The sequence below is a fragment of the Drosophila montana genome, unplaced genomic scaffold (assembly GCF_035044405.1).
Source record: "Drosophila montana isolate Dmon_TW-CO22-7 unplaced genomic scaffold, ASM3504440v1 contig_3468_1, whole genome shotgun sequence".
Lineage (NCBI taxonomy): Eukaryota > Metazoa > Arthropoda > Insecta > Diptera > Drosophilidae > Drosophila > Drosophila montana.
Genome location: NW_026998349.1, coordinates 514,808 through 532,181, shown reverse-complemented (window position 1 = coordinate 532,181; position 17,374 = coordinate 514,808). Strand labels below are relative to the sequence as shown.

Genomic DNA, 17,374 nt, shown 5'->3' with positions numbered 1-17,374 from the left:
CTCTGTGGCGGGCATATGGATGTATATAAATTAGAGCCCATCGAATTAAGCGTAAGCCTCAAGTTTTTGAGACTCATACTCAAATAAAACCAAAGTTCAAGCAGCTCGAACTTGTTCGAGCGTAAATGCAACTGCAACTCGAACAGCTCGAACCAAAATGTTGTGACTCGCTCGATTCAACAAACTGTTCGATAAGTTAAAGCAGCTCGAGTCAGCAACATGTTTGAGCTTAAATGCAACTTGAATAGCTCGAACCGAAATGTTGTGAGTCTTGAGACGCTTGTTCGAGCAAACGAAACGCATTTCAGTTAACTCGTATATATTTAAATGAAACTTACCGCTGCTCTCGGATTCGTTGTCGCTGTAATCATCGGAATCGGACTCGCCGGCCATGGATGAGGTGCGTCCGCCAGCGGATGTTGACGACTGCTGATCGAATTCGACATCGACATCGAGGAATTCGCCATCGGCGGGCATGGGACCCGGATTGATGCCCAGCTCGATGCATTTCTTGAAGTGCGTCTTCGACTGCATGTGCTTGGTGAGATTGCCCTTGGTCTTAAAGCTGTCCAATGGAAATTTATATATTTAAAATGGGAGCTCCTTTGGGAAATTATGGTTAAGTTTACCTGAAATTGCAGTGGCTGCAGGTGAACGGACGCACGTCCGTGTGTGTGCGTATGTGCTTCTTGAGCATGGATGGTTTCTTGCATCGGATGCCGCACTCGGAGCACACATAACGACCGCGTCCACGTCCGCGTATGTATGTGTAATCCTCGTGCGATTCATAGCCACCGACAAGCAATTGGCCCGACTCCAGCTTCTTGGCGGCATCCTCCTCGCTGGCCTTGGCAGCCACATTCGCCTCGCTGAGCGCTCCGATCGACGTGGCCGGCGGCGGCTGCTTCGGCTGATGCTGATAGAACTTGTTCTGGCTATTCACCGCCGTCGAGCAGCTGCTGATCGTCTGCTGTGAGCTGACCAAAGCGTAGTTCAGCTTGCCAGCGCCAGTGCCCGCCATTGACATGGTCGAGCCGAAGCCGAGCATCTTTTGCCTGGAATCGTAGAGGGCCATCACCTCGCGGGGCTTGAAGCCCAACGGATGCGGCTGATTCTCCTCACACACCTGCCACACACTGTACATGGACAGCTTATGCATGCCCGCCACATACGACGGCTGCGGACAGTTCACTGTACAGTAGAACATCTTCGTGCTGGACTTGAGACCCAAATACGTGTAGGCGTGGCCATTCAAATAGAGCTGCACACAGGATTTGGACGGGCGCGGCGTCTCGGGCGAGATCAGGGGCAGGGTATTCGCTGTCGGCGTGATGCCATGGTGACGCTTGGGCGTAAAGGTGCCCGGCTTGAGCGGCAGGCTGGTGGGACGCAGGAACTTTGACTTGGCCGAGCTGGGCGTGGCAGCAGTTGCAACAGTTGCTGTTGCAGATGTTGCTGCTGCTGCAGATGTTGCAGATGTTGCTGCCTCGTCGGGCGTGTCGACGTGCAGCGGCGCCAGCGCCTCCTGCGTCTTGTGCACATTGTCGAAGTTAAAGTGTCGCACCTCCGGCGCCAGCTGCTGCTCCTTAACGTTGTCGGCCATGCGCATGAAATTGAAGGGCGCCTTCTTCACGTCCACGGCGGCAACTGTTGTCGCCGCCGACGTCTTGTTGCTGCTGCTGCTGTTGCTGTTGTTGCTGCTGCACCATTGCATCGCCTGACGCTGCGCGGGCGTCGGCGGCTGGCGACTGAATTCGCTGGGCAAATTCTGTACGCCGCCGAACGGCGACAGCGCCTTGAGCGGCGCGTCGAGCAGCAGTTGCTGCTGCGGATTGGGATTGGGACTCGGTTGTTTGCGATTCGGACTGCGTCCGCGCGGCTGCAGCTGCAGCTGCTGCGGCGGCGGCGGCAACAGCGACAGGCTGCCCGGACCCGGTATGCCGGGCACATAAGGTATCGACTTGTGGCCATCCGCAACATGGTTGCCGCTGCTGCTCATCGGCGGCAACGTCAGCGGATTGAAGGCAGTTATCGAGCTGATGGGCGGAAACTGAAAATGTTGCGACATATTATTGATGCTGCTGTTGCTGGGCCGATAGACATTGTTGTTGGGCAGCGGCAGCGGCAATTTGCGCTCCTTGGTCTCGCTGAGGCGCGGCGACATCTCCTGGAAGCTGCCGCCGGATAGCAAGGGGGTGCGTATCATTTTGGGACTCTTGTCCAGCTCGGGGCACTCGGATATGGGTATCATGCTGCCGCCGGATGAGGTGAAGCGTCGCAAACGCTCCTCCTTGCCGCCGCCAAAGCCGCCCGCCAATGGCAGCTCCTGATTGCCGCCGAGGAAGAGCTGCACGCCCGGAGGCAGCGCAAAGGATTTGCCGCTCAAACTGCTCGCGATGGCAATGTCGCTCAGCTTGGGTCGCTTCGCAGGCGGCGACTCAATAATGATGTTCTCCAGCCGATCCTCGTGCATTTTGGTGATAACGACCTGGGCATCGGGCGCTTTGCGCGGCGCCGCGTAGTCCACCAGCGGGGTCTTGCCCAGCAGCGGGCCGGGCGAGGGCAGCGGCGCGTCCACAAAGCGCAGCGAGACGCCGCTTCCGCTGCAGCTGGCATCGATGCTGGGCGGGATTACGACAGCTGCTGCAACTGTTGCTGGCGGGTTGTTGCTGCTGTTGCTGCTGCTGCTGCTGACAGTTGTTGCTGACGTTGTTGTTGCTGTCGAGGTACGCGCCGGCGACTGCGCCGCGCTGAGCCGACTCAGCACCACGGTGCTGGGCTTGATCTTGAGCTGCGACCAGGCGAGCTTGGCGAGGGAGAGCGGATTCTTCGAGTTGGCCATGTCGCACATGAGCTCCGGCAGGCTGAGCGACTTCGAGTTGGAGCGAAAGTACTTCCTGCTCGGCGATGAGGCCGGGCTGATGGTCGCACTGCTGTTCGCGTCCTGGCAATAGGTGCTGTTGTGATGCTTCAGCTCGTCCGCGCTGCGGAACTCGTTGGCGCAAATGGGGCAGGAATAGACGGCATCGTCGCCCTCGCCAATTGGCACGGCCAGGCCGCGCGCATTCAGCAACAGATTCTTGATAATTGAATTGTTCGGCGGCGCCGCAGCAGCAGTTGCTGTGCTCTTAACAACAGTTGTTGCTGCTGTTGTTGTTGCTGCTGCGAGTGTTGCTGCGAGTGTTGTTGCTTGTTTTGGGGGCATGGCTAGCTTCGTTTTGGCGGACAGATTTAGGGGCTGGGCGTGATTGAGCGGCTGCTGTTGCTGCTCCAGCTTGGGCACCGGCGTTGCCGGATCCTGACGATATTGCAGCGTTTGCAGCGGCAATGGCGACGGCGGCGGCGGCAATTGTTGCAGCTTCATATTCGCCGTGGGCGTTGCTGGCAGCGTGGGCGTGGCTTTTAGTCCTGCATAGGCGCTGCCGCCGCCGCCGCTGCTGCTGCTGCTGCTGCTGCGCTTGAGCAGTCCATTGACACAATCCAGCTGCATCAGTTGCTGCTGCTGCATATACATTTGGTATTGTTGCTGCTGTTGCAGCTGTTGTTGCAGCTGCTGCTGTTGCTGCTGTTGCTGCTGCTGCTGCTGCTTGAGCACTATGGCCTGCGCCAGATTCACTTTCGTCTCGCCCAGCTGCTGAGTGTTGTTGCCGCCGCTGCTGCTGTTGGTCGTCTGATTGCTGCTGTTGCTGCTGCCGCTGTTGTTGCTGCTGCCGCTGTTGTTGTTGCTGGCGTTGTTGTTGCTGGCGCTGTTGTTGGCATTGTTGAAGCTGCGCGAGCGACTCAGCTGCTTGGGATACTTCTTCTGCAGCAGTATCTCCTTGTTCTCCACTATGGCCTCGTTCTGTGAGATCAGCTTCGAGATGTGCTCCTGCACCTTTTCCACATTCTAAAAACAGGCCACAATAAAACCAGATTAAGGAATTTTTTAGATGAATTTATGTTTAGATTTACGCACCACTTGCATGCCGCCGCTGCCGCTGGCAAAGCTGCCCAGATTCGCTGTGGGCGTGGGCGTGGCTGGCGCTGGCAGCGCTGCTGTTGTCGCTGCAATGGCCGCCGTCTGTTGACTATTGGAGCGCACCAGCTGGATGGGAGAGAGAAGGGGGTCTGTTAAGCAAGTCAAAGGCATGTAGAAAGCTTGATAAGCTCACCTGCTGCTGCTGCTGCTGCTGCGGGGGCGGCGGCGTCTGCTGCGGCTGTTGTTGCTGCTGCTGCTGCGGGGGCGCCTTCAGCAGCGGCGAGTGTTGCTGCTGTTGCTGCTGCTGCTGCTGTTGATGGTGTTGCTGCTGCTGAAACTGTTGATGTTGCTGCTGCTGCAGCTGAAAGTGCTGCTGGAACTGCAGGGCGAGCGCATGCTGATGTATTGCAGCTGCAGTCGGATTATAATACTGCGGCTGTCCCATATAGTAGACGCCCGTGGGCAGCGGCGGCGCCGGAACCAGCGCGGGCAGCACAACGGGATTAGCTGGATTTGCGGCAGCCATCAGCAGCGATTGCTGCTGCTGCTGCTGTTGCTGCTGTTGTTGCTGGTGTTGCTGCTGCTGCTGCTGCTGAAGCTGTCGCTGCAGCTGCACCTGATGCGAGTTGATGTGATTGTTGAGCTTCAGCTGAGTGCTCAGCGAGAGCGTGGGATGCACCAGCGTTGGCTGCGGCGCCGGCAGCTTCTGTTGCTGCAGTTGCTGCTGTTGTTGCTGCTGCTGTTGTTGCTGCTGCTGTTGCTGCTCTTTGCTGCTGCCGGGCGCGTAGAGCGCTGCATTGTGAAATTTGGGCTTGTATGGCTTGTAGTCAATCGACTGACGATGCTGCGCTGTCGCCGAGTGCAGCGTCTCGGCTGTGGCGGGCGGCAGTGTTCCGGCGGCGGGCGAGCCCAGCGGCAATTGTTGCATGTGCTGCGGCAGCGGCGGCTGTTGCAGATACGCGCTCTTCGCGGCGGACAGCGTGGATGGCGAAGGCGTCGGCGAGGCCATGGGCTCGTCATATGGCGAATCCGCGCGGCTTAGCTGCAAAGAGCAGATTATTAATAATTAATATATGTTATACAACTAAAATAAAATAGAGCTTATCTTAAGATAACAGTTCTCTAACTAACATGCTGTAAATTAACATTTTCAACTCAACATTCAGCTCGTCATTCAGTCAATCAGAGCTAAAAGTGCTCTCAGCCTTCTGCTTGTGTTAAAATAACAGCTCTCTAACTAACATGCTGTTTATTAACATAGAGCCCCAGTTAACATTTTATACCTCACTTTCAGTTCGTTATTTAGTCAATCAGAGCTTAAACTGCTTCTACTGCGTATGTTAAAATAAGAGCTCTCTAACTAACATGCTGTTAAATAATATTACACCCCAATTAACATTTTAAGCTCAGCTTGCAGTTCATCATTCAGTCAAACAGAGCTAACAGTGCTTCTACTGCTTAGGTTAAACTAACAGCTCTCTAATAAACATACTGTTAATTAACATAGCACTCTAGTTAACATTTCAATAAGAACACTTACGACTTCCACACTCAGCAGCTCGGAGCTGCTGTTGCTCAGCTCCCCGTCGCCATCCTGGTCGGAGAGTCCGTCCGCCTCGTGGGCGGGCACATCGAAGCCGCGCATGCGCGCCGCATGGGAACGTGAACGGCAGTGCTTGTAGAGATTGCTCTTCGTTTTGAAGGCAATGCCGCAGGTGTCGCACGGATACGGCCGCTCATTGGTGTGGGCACGTATGTGCTTCTGCAGCACCGAGGGCTTAGCACAGATCAGATTGCAGTAGGGACAAACATAACGACCCATTTTCTCTGCGAGACCTGTTGCTGTTGTTGTTGCTGTTGTTGGTGGTGTGGCAATTGCTGCTGTTGTGGCTGTTGCTGCTGCTGTTGTTGGCTGCGTCTGTTGCTGATGCTGTGCGAATGTTGCTGGCGACAGTGTCGCATTGCTGGCATAGTTGCTGTTGTTGCTGATGTTGCTGCTGTTGCTGAGCGGTGTCCGTGTTCTGGGCGCACCAGCAACAGCAATATTTTTACTGCTGTTGTTGTTGTTGCTCTCATCATGGCTGTTGTTGTTGTTGTTGTTGTTGGCATTTACGAAATTGGCACTGAATTCATTGCTAGCCGGCAGCAAAGGCACGGCCTGCTGCTGCTGCTGCTGCGACGGCAGCTGCTGTTGTGTCACATGTCCATTGTAGAGCGGCGGCGGCGGCGACAACGAGCTGTTGGATGAAAGCGATGTGGTGCGCACCGCATCGCCCGTTTCCGGTTCGGTGGTGCTGGCCAGACGCTTAAACTTTTTGTGCAAATAGCGCAAATTGTTTGAAGTTTTCCAGTCGCCAGCTGCTGTTGCTGCTGCTGCTGCTGTGGCCGCATCATCGCTGTTGTTGTTGTTGTTAATGTTGCTGATGATGTTGCTGCTGCTGATGTTGTTGCTGCTGTTGGTGGTTGTTGTGGCCACGCTCGTTGCGCTGCTTGCCACATGCTGTAGCGTCATTTTGCTATCACTTACGTTCGCTTTATCTCTAGCCTTAAACTCATAATTATTCTCACTAATACTATTATCACTGTGGTGGTTGTTGTTGTTGTTGCTGTGGTTGCTGCTGCTGCTGCTGCTGTCGGCAATTTTAGCTGGCAACTCGCTTGGTTTATTATCTCGCGTGCTCTTGTTGTCAATTGCTGCTGCTGCTGTTGTTGTTGTTGTTGTTGTTGTTGCTGCTGCTTTGCTGTTTAGTTTGCTGCTGTTTGCTTTGAGTGTTGCAGTTGTTGTTGTTGCTGCTGCTGTTGCAGCAACTATGCTGCTGCTGCTGCTGCTGCTGCGATATGTTTGCTTCTTAGTTGTCGCTGTTGTTGTTGCCGCTGCTGCTGCTGCTGCGGCCGCTGCTGCTGCTGTAGCACGTCGCGTGCTGCTCACTTTGTTGTTGTTGTTATTATTGTTGTTGTTGTTTTTATATTGTTTGCTCGCTGTCTTGTAATGTTTCGCTGTGTTTGTTGCTGTTGCTGTTGCCGCTGTTGTTGTTGCACTTTCCATAGTATCATCAAATTTGCTCGCCTGCGATGTGTTGGCCGCGGGCTCATCTGAAAAAATTTATAAATTAAATTTTATTTCAAGTAAAACAAAAATATAAAGTTGCTTATTTGTATAGTTGTGTGATTGATTGATTGACTGACTGATTGTTGATCGTTGTTTGGTCTACTGTTAACAACAGTATGTTAACTTTGGCAGCTGTTATATTTACATTAACAGTAGAGTGAAGTAAAATTAACATTAACAGCAGAGCGAGATAACTTTTTGATTTGATTGACGGCCAAAATGATTGATGATCAACGCACCGCACAAACCGTAAGAGCTAGGCTGATGAAATTTGAACAGTTGTTTCCCTAATGATGCATATATACCGTGTTTAATCGATTTTCGAAGGAAGAAACAAATTGATTATAAATTGAACGACAAGTAGTTCGCCCAGGCACACTTGCTTGCATCGTATAAATATTTAATAGACTTCACAGGCAGCTACTGTCTGAAACCAACTGTCCTGGACTTGGCTACTCTATAAAATATTAATGTGCATGCAAGTTTACCCCTCGGAGTGACTACATGTCGCACTAACAATTACTAATTGAGCGCTCAATCTTATCAGAGCGCAGCCTGTGCTGATAAAAGCGTTCGGGCAAAGTTTAGAGCTGGTTAAAATGCAAAAATAAGCTTAAATGTTTGAGAAATATGCTCGATATTTGTATAATATATGATATTAACAAGTATTAAGCGATAAATAAACATTTTATCAACTTTCTATTTCGCATGCCCTCTGCTTTAGTCAGCGTAAAGCTCACCTGTTGCGGCAACAAAGCAGAAAATGAAAACCAAAACGAAACCAATCCTAAAATATAAACAACAACAACAACAACAAGAGCGAAAACAAGCAAAGTGAAGTGCGCTGATTGTTGTTGGGTGTCGCCTTATCAGTTCTATATATACCCTACACACACAGACACAGACTCGTGTATGCATGTGTGTGTGTATATACTCTATATGAATAATTAGTAAATCCAGTCGCGACTCGCGCGTTAATTGACTTTCAGCTATAGACTCGACTCAAAGTATATATATTTTCGTTCAACTTGTGTTTAGTTGTCTTTATCAACCAGTTTATAAATAAAAATAAATAATACAAAATTTGCCCAAAAATTCCATTGATAATGCCCGTTGTTCGTTGTTCTTATCACCTCTTTTTTCCATTGTTGTTGTGGCGCACGCTGTGGATTCACCTGCGTCGCATTACTCACACATTCAGACAAACTGCCCGATAACTGGCACTTGTAAACTAAATAACTGTCCCTGCCGCCGCCGCCCCCTCTCTAGCCGAGACGTAGACGCAGAGTCGACGTCTTTGACGTCAGCTGTCGCAGGCAATTAAACAGTTTTTAATGTCATACGGAAGAGATTAGTGGTATCGTTTGAGAAATACTCGCTACTCACGCTGTGGCGCCGTTAAGGCATCGAGTAAACATCAATTGCATAACCTCACAGAAAAGCATTCACAATTGCCGGCAGTCAAATGGTCGCCTGCCCGCCCACTGTGACTTTGCATGGCGCCAAAAAGGAAGTTTCCACAAGTGCGAGCATATATTAAAGGGAATTTCTGCATTGCAAACAATCTAATCACATATATTTATACTCAAATAGTTTTATATGTGTATGTATGTATGTATGTATGTGTGTGTGTATGGGAAGCTTGTTGTGCTTGATTATCATATTACAGTTATGCAATATGTGTATATTAATAATTAACAATTAATAGCTCAAATAAATTGTTCATAGAATTTCAATACACTTTAAGAATAAATACACAAACAAAGAGTTCAGCGATAAGCGTAATCAACAAAAAATAAAAAAAATACTTGAAAGCCAACAAGTTTTAGTTTTATTTTCTATATTTACTCTAAAAGAAAATATCAAAAATAAATAACAAATATTTAAATAATTTCATTATCACGACTTTGACTTTGTTTAACAATTCGTAGTCGTTGTTGGTTTTTATTATTAAGCATGTTGCTTTAAAGTTTAGGTTGTCTAGATAAATAGACGTACATATATACATGCACAAATAGCGCATATGGCGATTAAATATGTATATTTACGTATATAATACATATTTGCATGTGCAATTTGCCTCTGCTGCTGTCGTATTTCCTTAAGCACTTTGTGTGCCAAAGTGCAATTCGTAAGTAAATAGGGGATTATCAAGTGGAAAGAATACGCCTGGTCACACTCTGATGATAGGCTGAACGACGCGAAACAAGGCGACCGCACGTCATACGAGATCTCTTTTGTATGCACTCCCTGATTGACAACCTCTCACTCACGCGTGCCCCCCCCTCAAACACACACACACACACACACAAACACACGCGCGCGCTCGAAGCCACCCACATGACACAGTGTGCAATAAGTACAAGGTACGCTCAATACGGCGCCACAGTTTGTCTGTCTGGTAATAATTGTAGTTGTACGTCATTTGCAGCTGCAAACAACGTGTAAGAAAAAAAAAATAAAACCCGAGCTTGGCCATTTGCCACTTAACAGTGGTTAATAATTTATTAGCGGCCCACATGTGTACTCGCAGCAATGTACTCAGTACTCAAATACTCGGTGCGAATCGTGGCGGTTAAAACACGTAAAATTCGCGGAAATGATACGGAATTCCGATGAAGCCCGAATGTCTGATAAAAAAGAAGGCGAAGAAAGGAAATGACAACTAAAACACAGCAAAAATAAAGCGATGAGCACACACGCACGCACAAACAAACACATACACTTGCACAAGTAATTTGCATTGAATATGAATAGTGCAATATCGCAAAACTCGTCGTACCTGTGACTCAGTCGCACTCTCTTGCTCTTGCTCTTTTTAACTCGCGGTCTAATTGGCAATATCGATAGTCACATTTATCGATAAGTATGGCAGCAATATCAGTTTTAGTGTCAAACAATTGGGAATTAAAACCAAAAATATGACAACAAAAATGCGTTAAGGCGCTCGCGACAACGAACCAGCGACCAGCAAGCATGAAACAGTTAAAGACAACTAGACGAAGCAAGCTGAAAAATTCATTCAAAGAGCAGTGCCCAAGTGGCAAAAGCAACAGCGGCAGCTACAACAACGCCAACAATAACAACAACAACAACAAAAACCAGACAAATCACTGTGTGTGCGAGAGTGTGCAAAAGAAAACGAAGAAGCGACGCAACGCGACGCGACTAACTGGCGAAAGAGCAGCGAGAAAACAAAAGCACACACACACACACACACACACACATATCCATGCAAATACACACGCAAGACTCGAAAGCCCAAAGACAGGCAGCAGCGTGTAGAAATGAGTAAAAACCGTACAATAATCAAAAAATTGAGCGCGCCAGGAAAAGGCACAGGCAGAAAAGTAGAAGCAGAAGCAGAGAGGGGGAGCGCGACAGCAAAACGTCAACGTCGCCGCATACCGCAATATTCGCGCACTCGCCGCCGTCCCGCACACTGTTGCAATTGTCAATCAAAAGTAAGCACAGGGTCGCCTGACGCTGCCGCCGTCGCCGCCGTTGCTGTTGAGAAAATGATCAAATCAAGCAAAAACGTAGCCCCAACAACAACAACAACAACAACAACAACAAAAACAACAGGTGACGTGAAGTGGGGGAACACAACACGACGGCTGTCGCCAGCCTGTACCCGCGCTATTGTTGATTACGTACACACAAACACACACCCATCAAAAAACATGCATAAACACGCGCACGCACACACTCACAAACCCCCAGCAATAAATGTGTACATACGCGAATTTTTGCTGACTAAGGAAGGTCTGGGGAGCACCAGCAGCAGCAGCAACGATAACAACAAAACCATTTAAAACGTAGAAGCACAGCACAAAACGTAGCAGTGAAAAAAAAAGTGATAATAAAATAATAATTGCTACACACGCATACATATAAACATATGTATGTATGTATGTAGTATGTGCGATGCGATGCGATCGGCTGAGAGCGGGAGCGCCAAATGGCTAGAGTTGCCGCAGCTGTCTACACACGAACCAAAGAGGCTCTTCTCTTTGCACGCCAAGCCATTACACACGAGTGGAGCACGAGCAGCCATGTGGCGACGTATGCATGTGAGTATTTAGCCTGTTTTAATACTAGCCCCCCACAAATACAACTGCATATAGTATTGTATGGGTGTGTGTGTGTGTCTGTGCACACAAGCAACATGACTAATCCAAACAACTTGACAACACTGTCGCCGACGCCGCGCCGCGCCGAAGCCGCTGGCGTCGCTGTGGCCGCGCGCTGACGCTGCCTGTGCGCTTTGCTTTTGTGTATTATATTGAGTCAATTCACAAGAAACGAGGAAACCCGCCATCGTTGTCGTTGTTGTTGCTGTTGCTGTTGTTATTTTTGTTGTTGCTTGAATTTGTTTATATTTTTGTGCGAGAGTGTGTGGGCATGTGTGCGCTTCTGTGGTGTTTGTGCACGCGTGTGTGTGTTTGTGTGTGCATACATATGTATGGCTCTGTGTGTCAGTCAGGCTGTGTGTAGCATGAATCAAGCTGAAAAATTTTAATAATTTTGCTCGTTTTGTTGTTGCCGGACTGCAAACGGGTTTAGCTTGTTGAATGTGGGCCTGTGTGTGTATGTGTGTATGTGCATGTGTGTGTTAGTGAGTGAGTTCATTGCTGGGCCTGGTCTGGCTGGGGCCTGCTACTTGTTTTCAGCGACACAGACGATAATATGATGACACCAATACACATGCAAGTGGCCACTTGGAGCTTTCTAGAGCGCTTGATAAGCAATTTGTTGTTGTTGTTGTTGTTTTTTTTTTTTGCTCACTCTCTTGTGCTGCCTGCTGTTCGTCGCTGCGTCTCTGTCGCCTGCCATTCGATGTGCTCTATGACGTACTCGCTGCTGTTGTTGTTGTTGTTATTGTTATTTATGTTGTTGTTGCCGAGTCCCCCACCCGGCAACACTTGAGCGTTTGTCGGAAATCAAATTAATGCGATTAAGCAGCGCTAACGATCGTCGCTCTTCTTCATCTTTCCTTCCTTTTGCATTTACCACAAAAGGCAATGGAATTACATGTGTATGTGCGTGTAGTTATGCACACACACACATACATACCTAACAGAGTTGCCAGTGTGCGCTTTTTTCTCGTCAAATCTGGCTTTCAAAAACTGCGATTCGCAGCAACTTTGGCTATTTTTAATGTATTTTGTTAATAAATACTAAAAGTCTCTTAATAAATTGGCCATATTTTTTTTTTTATCTGACCTTCATCCTAGCTCCCTTTTTCTCAATAGCTGGCAACACTTAGAATGCAACCCTTTGCTGATTATTTGGTAATTTGGCTCCCGGTTTTTTTGCTCCGCATTTTTGTTTACTTTGGCCGGGGTTTCCAGTAGCTGGCGCATAGAATAAACAAATCTCGATATAAATACACATGAAATTCGCACTAATTTGCTGATAAAAATAATAAGAATCAGCAATACGTATAATTTTACCATGAGCTGGCGAATTTTTCCAGCTAACTGATAGTAAATACGTTTCTTCGAACGTTTTTTTTTTTATTTTTTAATATTTTTTGGGTAACTTATCGTTGGCTTAACGAGTGTGTTCTTCGACAGAAGTTTAAAAGGTGAAGGTACGTTTCGAATTGACCGTTATTTAAGATAAGATACGGTCACACTGGCATGCATTTATCATGTGACTAGAGATGCAGCCCTGATAGCAAAGAGATCCTTCTTTACCGGAAAGAACTTAACAAATTTAAATTGATCTATAAAAATTGAAATGGAATCTAATTAATTAACAACTATGCTGGACTTCTCAGATCGATTTCACATGACTAAGCGCACATACATATACATATATTTGGGTATCTAGAAATTGGCAAGAGTTTTGTCGAAATTCATTTTTCTAGCGCGGAAATTCCCAAATGTTTGACGTCAAGACAAATATTTGTAAAAATCTAGGCGAAATTTTCACCAAGAATAAACGCTGGCCAGTGCCAAGGTTTCAATCGAAACACAAATACATTTCGGTATACATATATTTAATATGTTTATACTATAAAGTCGTCTGATTTTTGGCACTGCACTTTGAATTTCTAGTATAGATCTTAAGTATACATACATATATGAAATGGATGCAGTTCTTAAATTTTGCATGGAACATTTAACAAAAGATTTCTGTATAAATTTGAATGAATTCGGCAATATAATGCCAGAAATACAAAATGGTTGTGGCTAATATATATTAGTAGAAATTGTGTATAATTCATGAAAAAAAAAAAAGCCATTTGGAAGCGAAGTTCAAAGCGAAACGCCAAGTGATTATACTACGTAAACGTGTATTCAAAATAAACAGAGAATAAATAGAGAACCAGACGATAAAAATAGCATAATATGCGAGATACTGTGCCAAAAAGTGTTAAATAATTGCCAGCCAACATATTGTTTACAGACAAAACAATTTGAGAAAAAAAAAAACACAAACACGCAAATATGTTCGATTCGATTATGTATAGCCCCACTAAAGAGATATATATATATAGATATATATATATAGATATATATATATAGGTATATCTGCTGATCTATGAGCTTGTCTATGTTCACATTTAGCTTTTGCTTTTCATTTGGGCTTTCGGGTTTTTCTCTGTTTTCATTTACACTTTTCGCATTTATATTTTTAAATTCCCAACTACGTAAGACGACATTCAAGTGTTTTTATTTAGCCAGTACGCAATTTCGCATAGATCTATGGATCTATAGAACTAGATAATTATAGATATGTCTATTTGGCATTTTAGTTAGCACGTTTTGGCCGGGCATTTCGTGATTGTCTTATGACAGCTTCTTCTTATTTATATACAGTGAAAACTATTATTATTATTATTATCAAAATTTATTGACATACAAATTTAAAGATTCGTTTTTATTTATCATAAAACGAATACATGGAAATATTGCCACTTCTTTAAGCTGGAAAATAAGTTTCCAGGGAATCGTGAATACAGCTGTCCATTCAAGCGTGATTTCACTGTACTTCACTCAGTTATTGCTTACAGCTTGTAACGCCTTAGGGCGTGGCCTTCCCAAAGAAGAAGAACATTTTTTATTATAGTATGCCCAATTTTCGCATTAATGTCACGGGGTTAAAAACTTTGCTATTAAATCATTTGTAAATATTTTGGTCAAAGTCATTTTCGGTCAAATTAAAAACAAATATAATTGGAAGAGCGATGAATAATATATATAAAAATATAAAATTTAAACATTTCTCAAATCGTGCATTCAAGCGCAAAAATCTTCTGAGGACAGACATTAAAATAATAATAATAACCGAAATTCTTCTTCTATTTATTTATTTTCGTTTCTTTTCTTTTTAATTTTTTTTGGCAGCTGAAGGACGGAAATGCTTAAAATATTGTGTGTGTGTATATATGTGTGTGTGTGTGGATTTTTGCATATTAGCAAAAAGTTGAAAAAACCAAAATAAGCAGAAAAAAAAAACAAATCAAATGCGAAATGTGACACAACTGAAATACCCTTTCTTAAGCTTAAACGGAAATTAATTTGAATATGATTAGAATTTAATGAGGAGAATTTTATTCCCTTGAATAACTTATGCCGCTCGCTGTAGCTCAATATAATGTCCAGAAATTCCCTATTTTATCTTTAGACAGTTGTCGAGCGCGTTGCGAAAGTCGTCTGAGCTGCAGTTAGGGTATAATTATGATATTTGTTAAATTAAAAACGCTTACGTAGCGTGCACAAAATGCTTGCCAAACGGGTATTTATTTTGTTTTTGTTTTTGTTTTTCTTTTTTCGCTTTCTGCTTCCCCCTTTGGGGCAAAACGGGGGCGGCGACGACTAAAGCGTAATACAAACAGAAATCTATAGTTAATGGCTCTGGCTATGTGATTTGTAGCTGTGTGTTCGTGTGTGTGTGTGTGTGTGTGTGTGTTTGTGGCTGATGATGTGCACGCTTGAATAAACAGTTAAAATTGTCTGTCTGTGTGTGTGTGCGTGTCTTTTTTAACGCAAATTATCAACGTCTGGCCGTTGGAATTTGCGCCCACGCAGCGCTTCGAGCATCTGTAAATGTATATCTGTATCTGTTGCCATTTATCATGTGCGCATCTCGTATCTGTGTGTTGTCAAGGTCAGGGGTTGCCTAAGCCCAAGCCCAAGCCCATAAAAACATGTGTCGTAACATTCGTAGCAGGGCAATCCTCACTCACACACACACAAACAGAAACGCACGCACACGGATAGCTGGGCCATAACTGTTGCACACTTAATTGTTCCCACAACGCTTGGGCATCCCTCGTTCTCTCCCTCTCGCTTGCTCTCTTTCACTATTGCTTTGCAACTGCAAGGATGAGTGTTCCCAGATAAAAACACCCCACAGCACTGCCTTTTGTTGTGCTCTTAAGTGGATTTCCACCTTTCGTCTCATTGTTTAGCTGCTTTGTTCTATGCCGTTTGCCTGCCCTTTGCTGTGTCAATGACGTTGCAAGCCTTTTGTCTCGCTCGCGCTCGCTGACGTCGTCTGCGTCGTCGTCGTCGACGTCGCCGTCGCTTTTGTTGACGGCAGGTATCCTGGCGCCGGCTTAATTTACGTTTAGTTCGTCGTCGCTTCGCAAGCAGGTACAGAGCGAGAGCGAGAGAGTGAGGGAGAGAGAGCACGTTGAGAGCGCAGCGCATTTAGTTCAAGTCCAATGTGTTCCTTATTGCTGCAACGTGAAATTGAGCGCACAGCATGACACATGCTCATGCATTTACACGCATTGCCTCTCTCTTTCTGGCCTGCTGCTACTCACCCCGAGCACATTTGTTTTGTCTTGTTGTTGCTTGAACTCAGCAGAAGAAGAGGAAGAAGAAGAGTAGTAAGATGAGCAGACCTCAAAATCACGACGACCAACGCCACAAAACAACTACAACTAATACAGCGGGGGTTGCCCTGTTTATTGTTGTTGTTATTATTATCGTTGTTGTTGTTGTTGCTGTTCTTTTTGTGGCGCGCTACAAAACGTCTCTGTCGCCGCCGCCGTCGCTGCTGCGACGTTGCTTTGGCTTTGACTTTTGTTTATTTTGAATTTTCACAGAATTTCTTGGAATTCCTGCACTCACACTCAGCCATTACGATTTGTTTTTGCTTTTAATTTTCTAATTAAATAAATATGAATGCGCGCACACACACAAGCACACGCACATGTTTATATGCTACACATACACACAGAGTCAGACGACTTTTGCACTTTGTATTTTGGTTATTCGATTTATTTAGCATATTTTATGACATTCATTTTCGTAGCTTAGCTAAATACTCAACTGCTCAAACTTTAACTCAATTGAATAACTCACTTTGCCATTGCTGCTGCTGCCGCTGCCGCTGCCGCTATGATCTAATTTGATTAATTCAAAACTTGTTGGGTACGCACTGGCACTTGCACTCGCATTTGCAGTCGAACTCGTACTCTCGCCTACACGTTTGCCCGTTGCCGTTGCCGTTGCCGTTGTAGTTGTCGTGGTTTGTTTCTTATTATTGCTATTTGTTTATGTTTCACTATTCATGCCTGCGCCTATCGCGTTATACGTTTTTATTTTATTTATTTCTTTTCGCTACGCTGCGCTACGTTCTGTTCCGTTCCGTTCCGGGCAGGCCAACTTAACAGCACGACGTTCGATCTTCGAATGTTCGATCAACTGTTGCTACTGTTGTTGTTGCTGCTGCCGCTGCCTGTCGACGTCATCGTGTGTGCGAGCGGCTGCGGTTAGATTTACAGAGCGCCCAAACGCTCAGCTCTGCCTGTGCAGATAAATGCCTGAGTGTGCATGTGTGTGTGTGTGTGTGTAAGTAATTTATGGGCATGCTCACAAAGCGTACAATTGAAACCATTTAAATGCCTTGCTAAATATGTGTTGTATTAGCTAATGCCGTATTTCGGCCTGCACCAAGGCTGAACCGGCCCTGTGTCTGGTTCGTACAAACATATGTACTGGTCGCCGCCACCGACAACAACAACAACAACAACAACAACAACGGCGACAGCAAGAACAACAACAATAACCAAAGCTAGTCAGCAAGTGCCAAGTCGTCGGCTGTTGCCCGTCGTGCCTGCTGTGTGTGTGTGTGTGCGTACGGCGTGTATACGTGTGTGTGTGTGTTTGTGCATGCTCTGCTTGTTGCTCAGGGAAGCCCCAAAACACCCCGCGCGCAAATTTTTCTATTGTTGTTGTAGCATGAGCAAAGGCGAATAAAAGAACTCGCTGCTTGGGGCTGTTGCTTAAATGAGCGAGCGCCGTCGCCGCGTTCTTGGCTTATTAGATCAATTGACTTTGTTT

General features: G+C 46.1%; 2 protein-coding genes across 5 annotated transcripts in view; one reads left to right on the top strand and one right to left on the bottom strand.

Annotated features, from left to right (window-relative positions):
• Nucleotides 1–17,374, bottom strand: part of shn (schnurri) — a 53,297-nt gene that overhangs the window by 3,304 nt on the left and 32,619 nt on the right. Inside the window, exons 3-7 of the mRNA XM_064691789.1 lie at nucleotides 5,499–7,051; nucleotides 4,152–5,000; nucleotides 3,956–4,084; nucleotides 630–3,886; nucleotides 339–565 (exon numbers count right to left, since the gene is read on the bottom strand). Coding sequence (XP_064547859.1) covers nucleotides 339–565; nucleotides 630–3,886; nucleotides 3,956–4,084; nucleotides 4,152–5,000; nucleotides 5,499–7,051 — 6,015 coding nt within the window. The remainder of the gene's footprint in view (nucleotides 1–338; nucleotides 566–629; nucleotides 3,887–3,955; nucleotides 4,085–4,151; nucleotides 5,001–5,498; nucleotides 7,052–17,374) is intronic.
• The window catches only part of LOC135434967 (G-protein coupled receptor dmsr-1), a 97,980-nt gene continuing 91,234 nt past the window's right edge, over nucleotides 10,629–17,374 (top strand). For all 4 annotated transcript variants that reach the window (XM_064691799.1, XM_064691798.1, XM_064691800.1 and 1 more), the window contains exon 1: nucleotides 10,629–11,140. The gene's annotated coding sequence lies outside the window, so the exon portion shown is untranslated. The remainder of the gene's footprint in view (nucleotides 11,141–17,374) is intronic.